The sequence below is a fragment of the Ascaphus truei genome, chromosome 6 (genome assembly GCF_040206685.1).
Source record: "Ascaphus truei isolate aAscTru1 chromosome 6, aAscTru1.hap1, whole genome shotgun sequence".
NCBI classification, from domain to species: Eukaryota; Metazoa; Chordata; class Amphibia; order Anura; family Ascaphidae; genus Ascaphus; species Ascaphus truei.
The window spans coordinates 23,365,216-23,378,158 of NC_134488.1; the positions used below are offsets into that span (position 1 = coordinate 23,365,216).

Here is a 12,943-nt window from a genome sequence, read left to right on the forward strand (position 1 = left end):
CAGACACTGACACGTGTAATAATGGGGAGTAATACATGCCAGCATTAGCAGTAAGCACTTCATTAACCCAGCTTTCCCAGGCCAATAAATATGCGCTAGTTAATGCCTAACTGGAATATATCCTCATGGATATAAGAGAGATGAGGTGCATGTCTATGGTATTGATTGCAAAGTGGTTAAGTGAGGCACAGAGGCAGCTGTGGGTAAGTCTGAGACATTGGTAGTCCACTCTAGTCCTCAGGAGCTAGCAACAGGTCAGGTTTTCAGGATATCCCTGTTTTAGCACTGGTCGCTCAATCAGTCCCTGCTTCAGCACAGGTGGCTCAGTCTTTGACTGAGCCACTGATTGAGTCACCTGTGCTGAAGCAGAGAGATCCTGAAAACCTGACCTGTTGGTAGCACTTGAGGACTGGAGTTGGCTGCCCCTGTCTCAGAGAGGACCAGAAGTTGGGTATCGCTGCTTTCTCTCCTCTGTTGTTGTTAATAATAATAACATTATTATTATCGTTTATTTGTAAAGCGCCAACATATTCCGCAGCGCGGTACAAAGTTATGTACGTTACATACAAGTGAGGACGGACATGCACAAACGGATACAGAGGTAATGAGGCACCGTTACCTCGTAAGAGCGTACACTAGGTTACACCATTGGCATTTAATCCAACATTCGCTGTACTGATTAGCACATTCTCCCTCTTTATTCTCCTTGATGTAAGCGCCCCTCTCTCCCCCCCCCCCCCCCACTGCACTATTGTTCTAGCATTTAATATGTTCTCTTCATCAAACACTAATTTCGCCCTTTCGGAAAAACGTCGCATCGCATAAAAAATGAGAAGCGTAGCGTTCTGAATAAGAAGCGCCTGGTGAGGTCCCAGAGGACTCGGCTTCACAATCCCCGTGTCCTTGGCCGAGAAACTGGGGTTGGAAAAGGGGGGGGGGGGAGGGGGTTGCTCTCTAACAACACTGGCTGGATGATAACGGGAGAGGGAAATTCAACAGCGTGCCACACGGTCCCCCCCCCCCCCCCCACCCCCCCTGATAAGTACACCGCCGCCTCCTTTATTCTCCAGATAAGTGTAACCTGAGGCAGTTCTGTACTGTGCGCCGCACACAGCTGGTTGTGTCTGCAAAGTGCTGTCTCAGTACACGGAGCTGTGGAAAGCGATGGTGGGAATTAAGGCGGTCGGGCTAATCCGCCTCCTTGATGTGCCTCGCATTCCTTCACCGGGGGCTCGCCCTGCTCTCTTCTTCCCCCTCCTTGCTATACACCTGAGTGCTTTTTTGGAGCTGGAGAAGATGTCAGCGGCAGAAATTATGCTGCGCTTCATAGTCTATTAAGTCTGCTATTTGATATTCTTGCCATCTATGCTGGAATGCTGCCATTTCGGATTAACCAATTGGTAGCCAGACACCCTTTGAGAGGAATGCAGTGCCCCAGCAGTAAGGGGAAGGGGGTAGTACAGGGGTGGCCAACCCCAGTCCTCAAGGGCCACCTGAAGGTCTGGTTTGCAGGATACCCCTGCTTCACCACAGATGGCCCAATCGACTGAGCCACTGATTGGGCCACCTGTGCTGAAGCAGGTATATCCCAATACCTGGCATGTTGGTGGCCCTTGAGTCCTGGAATTGGGCAACCCTTGAGTAGTAGATCACCAATGCTGTCCACAACTTGATCGCCACGCGTGTGCCGTGCATTGCATCTCAGCCCAAGGGAAGATACGATCACATCAGATCTCTTGAAGGTTGGAGGAGATTTTAAACTAGGATGGAGGGGGGAGGGGAATGAAACAGATAATTAACTAAATGGATTAGATGAGGATACAAGGGGGTATGGAGGTAAAATGGGGGCAGTGCAAGTTTGACAAGCAGTGAGACACCCATAGTAAATACAGATAATACTAGAAAACTTCTAAAGACTAAACAAAGTGGGCGCAGAAAGGAAGGAGCAGATAAGATAATAGTACAGGCTAAAAAAACCCTGAAATGCATGCTTGCTAATGCAAGAAGCCTGACAGATAAAATGGGGGAGCTTGAATTAATAGCTGCAAGGGAGCAGTATGATATCATAGGCATTACTGAGACATGGTGGGATGAAACTCATGACTGGACAGTTAATTTAGAGGGTTATTCTCTTTTTCGGAAGGATCGAACAAATAGAAGGGGAGGTGGAGTATGTTTATATGTTAAACCAGATCTAAAACCTATTATAAGGGATGATGTCTATGAAGGGAATGATGAAAATGTAGAGACTTTGTGGATAGAAATTAGCAGTGGAGGTAAAAGTATAAAGAAAATGTTTGTGGGACTATGCTATAAACCACCAAATATCTGTGAGATTGAGGAAGCTAAAATACATTTGCAAATGGAGAAGGCATCAAAACTGGGTCATGTTTGCATAATAGGGGATTTTAATTATCCAGACATAGACTGGGGCAATGAGATTAGCGTTACAACAAAAGGGAACAGGTTTTTGGGGGTACTTAAAGACAATTATATGACCCAAATTATTGAGGAACCAACCAGGAGAGGGGCAGTTCTGGATATGGTCATATCAAACAATGTAGAAGTAATAACAAATATTCAAGTCCTGGAAAATTTGGGTAACAGTGATCATAACATGGTCTCATTTGAAATAAATTATCAAAAACAGATTACTTGGGTTCAACAAAGACCTTCAACTTTGGAAAGGCAGATTTTAATAAATTGAGGTCTAATCTAGTAGTAATACAATGGGATGATGTTTTTGCAGGGAAAAATGTAGAAGATAAATGGGCAGTCTTTAAAACATTGTTAGAAAAGCACACTTATCAGTGTATACCCTTGGGTAATAAGTATAAAAGAAATAAGTCAAAACCAGTGTGGCTAAATAAACAGGTAGGGGAGGAAATGGACAAGAAGAGGAAGGCGTTTAGATTCTTTAAGTCAGAAGGGACAGAGACATCGTATCAGAATTATAAGGAATGTAACAAAAATTGCAAAAGGGCAATCAAATTAGCAAAAATGGATAATGAAAAAAGGATTGCAATAGAAAGTAAGGTCAACCCTAAAAAAATCTTTAAGTACCTTAATAACAAAAAAATGAGAAAAGAAAATATAGGACCCTTTCAGTGTGAGATGGGTAGGCAGATTATTTGAGATAAGGAAAAAGCTGAGGTATTAAACAAATTCTTTGCCTCTGTGTTTACCAGGGAAGAATCAAGTTCAATAGTAGTGCCGCAGGAGGAAGCCACAACCTCCATATTAATGAACAATTGGTTAACTGAGGAAGAAATTCATAAGCGACTTAAAAAAATTAAAGTAAATAAGGCACCTGGCCCCGATGGCATACATCCAAGAGTTCTCAAGGAGTTAAGCTCAGTAATAGCAAAACCATTATATTTAATATTCAAGGACTCCATTTCCACAGGCTCAGTACTACAAGATTGGCGTAAAGCAGATGTGGTGCCTATATTTAAAAATGGAGCTAGATCCCAACCGGGAAATTACAGACCTGTAAGCCTGACTTCAATAGTAGGGAAACTACTTGAAGGTTTAATGCGGGATAATATTCAGGAATACCTAATGGAAAACAAAATTATTAGTAATAGTCAGCATGGATTTATGAAGGATAGATCTTGCCAAACTAACCTTATTTGTTTCTTTGAGGAGGTAAGTAGGAATTTAGACCATGGTAATGCAGTTGATGTGGTCTACTTAGATTTTGAAAAGGCTTTTGATACGGTTTCACACAAGAGGTTGGTGTACAAAATAAAGAAAGTTGGACTCGGTAATAAAATATGCACCTGGATTGAAAACTGGTTAAAGGACAGACAACAGAGGGTTGTCATAAATGAAACTTTTTCAGGTTGGGCTAAAGTCGTGAGTGGAGTACCTCAGGGATCGGTACTTGGACCCCTGCTTTTTAACTTGTTTATTAATGACCTTGAGGTTGGGATCGAGAGCAAAGTCTCCATCTTTGCTGATGATACTAAATTGTGTAAGGTAGTAGAATCAGAGCAGGATGTAATTTCTCTTCAGAAGGACTTGGAGAAACTGGAAACGTGGGCAGGTAAATGGCAGATGAGGTTTAATACAGATAAATGTAAGGTTATGCATTTGGGATACAAGAATAAAAAGGCGACTTACAAATTAAATGGAGATATATTGGGGGAATCCTTGATGGAGAAGGATTTAGGAGTGCTTGTAGACAGCAGGCTTAGCAATAGTGCCCAATGTCATGCAGTAGCTGCAAAGGCAAACAAGATCTTATCTTGCATCAAACGGGCAATGGATGGAAGGGCAGTAAACATAATTATGCCCCTTTACAAAGCATTAGTAAGACCACACCTTGAATATGGAGTACAATTTTGTGCGCCAATCCTAAGAAAAGACATTATGGAACTAGAGAGAGTGCAGAGAAGAGCCACCAAATCAATAAAGGGGATGGACAATCTAATTTATGAGGAGAGGCTAGCTAAATTAGATTTATTTACATTAGAAAAGAGGCGTCTAAGAGGGGATATGATAACTCTATACAAATATATTCAGGGACAATACAGGGAGCTTTCAAAAGAACTATTCATCCCACGAGCAGTACAAAGGACTCGGGGGCCATCCCTTAAGGTTGGAGGAAAGGAAGTTTCACCAGCAACAAAGGAAAGGGTTCTTTACAGTAAGGGCAGTTACAATGTGGAATTCATTACCCATGGAGACTGTGATGGCAGATACAATAGATTTGTTCAAAAAAAGGTTGGACATCTTTTTAGTTGGGAAAGGTATACAGGGATATACTAAATAAGTATACATGGGAAGGATGTTGATCCAGGGATTAATCCGATTGCCAATTCTTGGAGTCGGGAAGGAATTAATTTTTCCCCTTAATGGGGTTTTTTTGTTTGCCTTCCTCTGGATCAATAAGTAAGTATAGATATAGAATAAAGTATCTGTTGTCTAAATTTAGCATAGGTTGAACTTGATGGACGGAAGTCTTTTTTCAACCTCATCTACTATGTAACTATGTAACTATAAAGCCAAACTTATGGATAAATAAAGTGCCGCAAAAAGACCTCTCACTGCTGCTGTTCTTGGGTCTCTGCGGCAGAGTTACGTAGCTTGCGTTTTCCTTACTGGGGCGGTTTCCTTTGTGCAGGGATTTGATTTCTTTCATCAGTGATAATCAGTGATAGCCGTTGTAATAAAGGGCCACTGGGCTTAAGTAAGAAGCCCTTGTGCAATATCAAACCTAATATACTTTGCACTATACTTTATACTAAAGTTACTTCAGCATATTCCATTTACCCAGTATACCAATACACTGGGCATATTATCAAGTAGTGGCCCAGTTCTTCAATGCAAGCAAGCAAGCAGCATTATGGGGCGTATTTACTAATACAACAAAAGACAGGGGTGCCCAATGCTACATCCAATTGACAAAACATATATGGTAATAAGTATATAGTTTAAATACTCCAATAATAATAATATTTACTTGGTTATTTAGTTAAACCCTTTTGGCCAAAGCGTTATACGCCTGCATACCACATTTTGGTATAACCAAAAATGCAGGTCCTACACTGCTCTGTGAACCCTTCCCTTTACCTCTATGAGGGGAAAGAACCATACTAGATCCTGTTATTGCAGCAAAGTGAAAAGACCCCCCAAGTTAAAAAGGTGGGGAGGGGCGAGCTCTGGGGGGAGGTGCCACCTACCTCCATACAACTGTTACCAGTCAGAAATTGATTAACACACATTCCCAGCACGCTCAAATGCCTACACCCACCACATCATGAATATATATTTGTCAAAAAGAGTGCTACTGGGCGTGGCAAATGCATACAACAAAAGACAGGGGTGCCCAATGCTACACCCACCACATCATGAATATATATTTATGTAAAAAAAGAGTGCTACCGAGCGTGGCAAACGTATACTAAATGCCAAGCTTTGAGGAATCTTCTGGTCCATTCACTTTAATGGGCCTTTAGGTGCCATACGGATCAGCACCTTTTTTTTTTTTTTTAGTAAATATGGCCCTAAAGATGTGTGTGGGGGGGGGGGGGAAGAAACATAAGCAATTTTATATGTGGGCAAAAATGTACAATCTTCTAGCAAGATACTGTATCTCTGGGGAGCCACGTCTGAAAACTTGTGATGTGCCACCTCCAAAACCTTAGCATACGTGGACTCCAAACCCCCCCCCCCCCCCCCCCCAATAGTGGTGGTGCTATCCGATCACACAGAAATGACATGCAAAAGCAGGAAAGAAGGATTGCAGCTGGAGCTCCGAGCTCCTGGGGGCTGGAACTGTACAATCTCCCGTATGCAAACGGGTTTGTGCTTCTTACAGAATAGGGATCAGTGGGATCCCTGGAGTTGAACTGTGCTATTTCCTTCCCTGGGTTCCTGAGAGATTTATCTTTTTATCTGCCTGTACTTCTGGTCTCTTGTTTTTTTTTCTTTAAATCACCTTTATTTTCTTGACTCCTAGTAATGGATGAAGGGGCATCACCTCCTATAGGAGAAACTTCTAATCAAAGTAAATTCAATTGATCCAAAATAATAATGTATCTTACAGGGATAGCTGGCCTTTATCCGTGAAGTCACAATACATTTTTTATTGGGTTCCTCTGTTATCTAAAGCAGTGGTGCTCAATTCCAGTCCTCAAGACACCCCCCCCCCCTCCAACAGGTCAGGTTTTAAGGATCCCCCTCCAACAGGTCAGGTTTTAAGGATATCCCAGTTTCAGCAGTGGTGGCTCAATCAGTCCCTGCTTCAGCACAGGTGGGTCAATTAGTGGCTCAGTCTGAGCCACTGATTGACCCAACTGTGCTGAAGCTGGGATATCCTGAAAACCTGACCTGTTGGGGGATCTTGAGGACTGGAGTTGAGCCCCCCTCCTGATCTAAAGGTTACAAATCACTATAGTAGCAATGACTTTAGTAATTTTCTTGGTCCTGAACAATTGTAGCTACATTACACTGAGCGGTGATGCATTGTTATTCGACTAACATGCAAGATTTTCAGAGCTGTTCTGCTGCTTGTGCTCTTTTGAGACCAGAGGTATCTTTTTTTAGATGTGTGAATAGACAAGTGAAGTATTTGGTATGTACTGTATAACAAAATGCCCAGGGTGGGATAATAGTGAGGATAATTGAAGTTTTGAGAGCTGTTACTGTATTAATTAAAAGTTGGTGAACTGACCCCTTATTTTATGGTGGCTGATACAAATGATCACTCTGTGACTGCACAGTAACCTTTCCAATACGTATAAGTGTGCAGCACAAGATGCAGCTACTGACATCTACATAGGTTAGGATGCGTTCTCTAGCAAATGATTACAGCAGTTACTGTTAAATATTTTGCTTCTAGCAGGTCCATATGTGGTGTTGGGGCTTTATCCTGCTTCCTGTGACATGGGCCCCACAGTATATGCGCCCCCCAAGACTTCAGAGTCTGTCTTTTTGTCTCTCTTGATACAATATACTGCTAAGATGCAAAACTTCCCCTAACATCCATTTTCTCCTTTACAAACAATCCCCATGTAGCCAGGTGATGCATACAATGCAGAATCCGACTCCATCAGTGGCTATGTGAATGTCTCTGCTGTGTCATTGTATCATTTGTAAAGCGGTTTAGAGAAATGTGATGAGTGTTGTTCTAAACCTCTCCTTCTTCTCCCACTTCTACATCGTCAGGTTAGAGTGTGGCGTTATCTAAAGGGACGTGAAATTGTGACCAATGAGATCCTGCTGGACGGAGGGAACAAGGTGATGGTTGGGGGCTTCGGGGATCCCTCGATCTGCGACAATCAAGTGTCTACGGGGGACACGCGGATTTTCTTTGTGAACCTAGCCCCCCGTTCCATGTGGCCCTCCCACCGCAATGAGCTGATGCTAAACTCCAGCCTGATGAGGATAACCCTACGGAACCTGGAGGAGGTGGAGATGTGCGTGGAAGGTAAGGCCCCCTCATGTCTCTGTCCTTTTATGAAGTGGGTACAGATCATAGGAACGGATGGCCTTTACGGGTCATCGAGCCAATCTGCCGCTCTTCTCTCCATACCTGAGACTTCTTTCCCTTGGGTGTATTTGAAGCATTTGTGGTTTCTTTAGCTGTATTTGCCCACATATTGTGTAGCTGGAAGGCTGTTCCATGCATTCATTACCCTACCCCCCAAAAAGTGGTTTCTTGCTTTCCCCTCCATGTCTGCCACCTTCAAGTAAGAAGACTCTTTTGTCTTGACATTTCTTTTACTATGGACAATGCTTTCCTCTCTTGTACATTAATCATGCATTTGAGACGCTCCGTCCTCTTGTACAAGGTAATACAATCTGTTGACATCCTCAAGTCTGTCTTTAGAAGTCCTCTATGATAAGGAAAATAATGTATCTGCAGATGCTCCTTTCCCATGTTCCGTTATCTTCTTGACTTTGTTGGAACCTGCTGGTCAGGAGAATGGGGATGTAGGAGTGCAGTAAACCAATAGAAATTAAAAATGTATCAATTTAATAAAACAGACAAATAATGCCTCTAAGTTGATAACTAGATGTACAATGATGTACAAAATACAACAATAAGGCCCATCACAAGCTGTAATTCAAATGAAGAGGATATATGAAAATACATATATTGCAAACATTCAATAGTGTGGACCTACTGTAGCTGCAAGCTCGCACAAATAAAAGCATTTCGTTAGCCACAGAATGGTATTGTCTATTCATTTTTTATTATTAAAGCTCGGCTAACATGGTACACAAACACACACACACACACACACACACACACACACACACACACACACACACACACACACACACACACACACACACACACACACACACACACACACACACACACACACACACACACACACACACACACACACACACACACACACATACACACATACATATACACCTAGATCAGCCTAGGAGCAATGCAGTAGTTGGTGAAGCTATTTGACGTGGTTTTAAATCCGCATCCCAATCCCTTATCCTTATCCCCTTCATGGCTACTCATTAAAAAGAAACTGTGGTTTGTGATTTTTAGTCGTGTAACTCATGAGAGATTGCTCTGCGGCCAAGAACAACAGCTATTCATTCTCCGCAAATGCTGAGAACCCAAATTGCCGTGCAGGGTTTTTTCTCGCGGTATTGAAGTTAAGGAGGACTTCGCCAATGTCAGATCTGCGATTGGAACGTCGTTTTCTAATTTAAAGTTTAAAGGATTTTAAAGCTTTGCAGAGGGGAACAGAAAAAAAAAACAGGAATAAGGGAGTTAAACGGATAAAAATGTTAACCAGAACAGATATTTTTGTTTACAGAAGTTCATTAACAAGTAGCATAAGTAACTCCAGATACACTAGTTCATTGAGTTAGGAAACTGCACTTCACTGGTGTGGTTATCAGATCAGAAATGGCTCTTAATTAATGCTTCGGTCATTAATAAAAAATCCTGGAGGGACAACACGTTCTATTACATTTAGAAAATGAGTCTTTGATATCTTTTTATGTACAGATCTACGTTTTCATTGATTTCAGGCGAAAATAAACTGCTTTTAATAAGGATACCCCTTCTGTTCTTGCAGCCTAAACCTTTGCAGAATTGTTTGAGCATTGGCCTCTTGTTTAAAATGGATATTCTATCAATTGGCACTAATTGCATTGATCTATTTTGACCAATGTACTGCCCGTGCGTACCTTGTGGTCAAGGCTCTAGTCTCTGACGTTGGTAAATCTGTTCTAAGACACAAAGCTACCTCCTTGTGATCTCGGGCAAGACACTTTAACTGAGCATTCCTTAAACACCCAATTACATTGTAAGCTCTGTGTGACCAGAACACACAGCGCCAAAACTGGTTGCATGCATGTTGGTTCATAAAGTGCCTAAATTAGATTCATATATTATCATTACTTTTTTTTTTATATATCATAATCAATCTCTCTCTCTCTCTGTCTCTCTCTCTGTCTCTGTCTCTCTCTCTCTCTCTCAGATTTTATATATATATATATATATATATATATATATAATCTATCTTAGACAGGTCTGCAACCCTGCCTTTCACCATTATCACCCAGCACTTCTACTGCAGCAAGGGATTCTGGGAAATGACATGCAAATGAGCATACACGTTTTGCTTCAAAACCATTTAACATGGTCCCCTATAAGCTTATGGTATAACTTAACTAAGTGTGGTGAAACTTATCCCTGCTTCATTTTGCATAGCCACTATAACCAGCCCCACACTGAGGAGACCCATTAAGGTCGAAACCGCTGTCTGTGGGTGGGTTTACTGGCTATGCATCTTAACCCAGGCTGTGATCAAAGCTGTGAAATGCAGCAAGCTTATAGGGGACCATGTTAAATGGTTTTGAAGCAAAAGGTGGCACTGTGTGCTCATTTGCATGTCATTTCCCAGAATCCCTTGCTGCAGTGGAAGCGCTGTGTGCTGGGTGATAATGGTGAAAGGCAGGGTTGCAGACCTACCTAAGACATGCAAATGAGCGCACAGTATATTTCCATTTGCTATATGCTTTGCTGTGGAGGGTTTTTGTCACTTTTTTTACTATCTATCGCTATCTATCATTACTATGATATTAATTTTATATGCTTTGATCCTTTCCACCTTCATCAAGAGTTAATAGTAATAATAACTTTATTTAATATAGCGCTTTTCTCCCCATGACCGCCTCTTTGGACACTTGGTATTAAGATTTCTCCCAGGAGAGCAAAGCGCGCGTCACAATTACAGTATATCGAGCGGTTACGCAGCGCACAGGAATTTTATAGTCCCTGCCCTGTGGAGCTTAAACACTATGATTTTGGTGCCTGAGGCACAGGGAGATAAAGTGACTTACCCAAGGTCACAAGATGCAGACACCGGGAATTGCACCAGCTTCCCCTGATTCAACCAGTGTCCTTTTACAGAGTCGGCTTTTGTACCAGCAGACAGAAGCTGCAACAACAACCTTGACAGTGGGAGAATATATCACACTACAACTGATAACCATAAAAAGCACAACTCCCTACAAATTGCCCCTCAGTCTATGTAAACCAGATGGCCACTGCCGCTGAAGGTCTCCGCTTCCCCCCCCTCTTCCCCTTGGAAGTTAATGGGACCATGCTTGTCTCATTTGTGTAATTCAGAATCTCTTCCTTATTGCTCTCCTGGGAGAAATCTTAATACCAAGTGTCCAAAGAGGCTGCCTGGGAGTTAACGTTCTATATGAAATTGAATGGCAACACGTGCCCTGCCCTGCAGACCTCTCCAGCAGCGTGGGGAACTCACTGGGGATAAAATATACCCGCAAATATGACAAGCTGTATCAGCCTTATTACATGAAACAAGAGTCAAGGACAAAACATTCAGACGTTAGACTTGGACGCTCTTTAGGAAAGAGATCTAAGAATAATTAACGCTTAAGAGGAAATCACTTCTCTTAATTCCCAACATCAAACAGCAGTTGACTTTTTTTTTTGTCTCAGAGGGCGAGTTGTAACCATACAGAAAATCTGCACTTGTGTTCAGTTCAAAAATTAAAATAAAAAATAAGTATTTTTTTTTTCCTCATAATAATCGTTCACTATAAAGCAGGACATGTTATTGCAAAGTCTCAATGATAAAACCATGTGAAACGTGGGGGAGACAATGCACTCTCTCTCGGGGGCATCTGATTGCTTTGAATAATCTCAGTTACAGACTTTTCTTCTTTACTGTGACTTTGAAAAACGTACGTCATGTCCCAGGAAGGCCAATCTATTATATGTTTTGGGACGTTGTCTGTCTGTGTGCGATGCACTTGGACACCGCTTAAGATATGGTAACCACATTTTGCACGATGGTTCTTGAGATCAAGGAGCGGGTTTTCATCTGTGTTTGGATACATTCTGTTTTTAATTCTATGAGTTATTACAATTTCTCTGAGCAAGTCAGCCACTGGGTGTTTGTACCTGGTAGGCTATGTATCTGGCACGTGTGATATCATAATGCACATAGCCTGGTGGCGGATAAGGAGAGTGAGATGGCTATGAAGTTAACACAGAAAGCAGACAAAGAGAGCGAGGGAAGCCAGTTGGCACGTGCGAAGAAAGTAATAATGCGGGAGAAGCAGAGAGAGGCGGAAAGAATTGGGGACAACATAAGGTATTTGAGGAAAGTGATGGGAGAGGGGGATGAGGTTGGTTTCTTTAAATTCCCAAGCAAAGCCGGGTATTTTCAGCTAGTAGTTTATATTAAGGGGCAGGGAAGTCAACCGCTGGCAAATAGGGGAAGATTGTCTGCCCCTGAAATGTAAAAGCTTTGCAGTAGAGTAAGACTGTGCTGCTGAATGCATTTGCACCACTGAAGATTCACATTACTACTATGCAGTGATCCCGGCTCCTGTTAATCTACTCGCTAGAATAATCGAAGCCCGCGTGTATTGTAATCGCTCTCCAAATAAAATTCCATGGTGCGGACCAAACGCTGGGGTCACACTTGGCAGGGTGTGCAGAATACAGGCATGCGCCTGATACTCGCAGATCTGCCTGTCACGGAGGTGAAATATGGGAGGAGGTTTACAGGGATGGTGCAAACACGTCTGTAACATTTCCAGATGAGTGACTTGTGCTGAGCGACTCTGCTCGGATTCCTAGAATTCTATTCTGGCTGCAAAATTCCTGCCCCAATTTCTCTCTTTACATTCTTGTTCGTTTTTCTCATTTTTCGCTTTGACGCCACTCCCAACCTGACGGACGACTCTGCTAAACGTAATTATTATGTAAGCGTTAGTATTATTTACTTTTTTTTTTTTTTAACACCCTCTTTCAATGCAGCTTTGAGGTTTTGCAGGTGAATTCACTCTTAAGAGGGGAAAAAAATAAAATCTGACATTTTTGTGCCCCTAATTGCGAACCCGAACAAAATTAACTTTGCGCTACACATCAAATCTAATGTCTCTCTATCAACTTGAACGATTTAAATGT

At 42.1% G+C, this 12,943-nt stretch overlaps 1 protein-coding gene across 8 annotated transcripts in view; it reads left to right on the forward strand.

The window, feature by feature from the left end:
* The window catches only part of AGRN (agrin), a 355,575-nt gene that overhangs the window by 8,231 nt on the left and 334,401 nt on the right, over nucleotides 1–12,943 (forward strand). For all 8 annotated transcript variants that reach the window (XM_075603626.1, XM_075603634.1, XM_075603631.1 and 5 more), the window contains exon 2: nucleotides 7,675–7,936. In XM_075603626.1, the coding sequence (XP_075459741.1) occupies nucleotides 7,675–7,936 (262 nt within the window). The remainder of the gene's footprint in view (nucleotides 1–7,674; nucleotides 7,937–12,943) is intronic.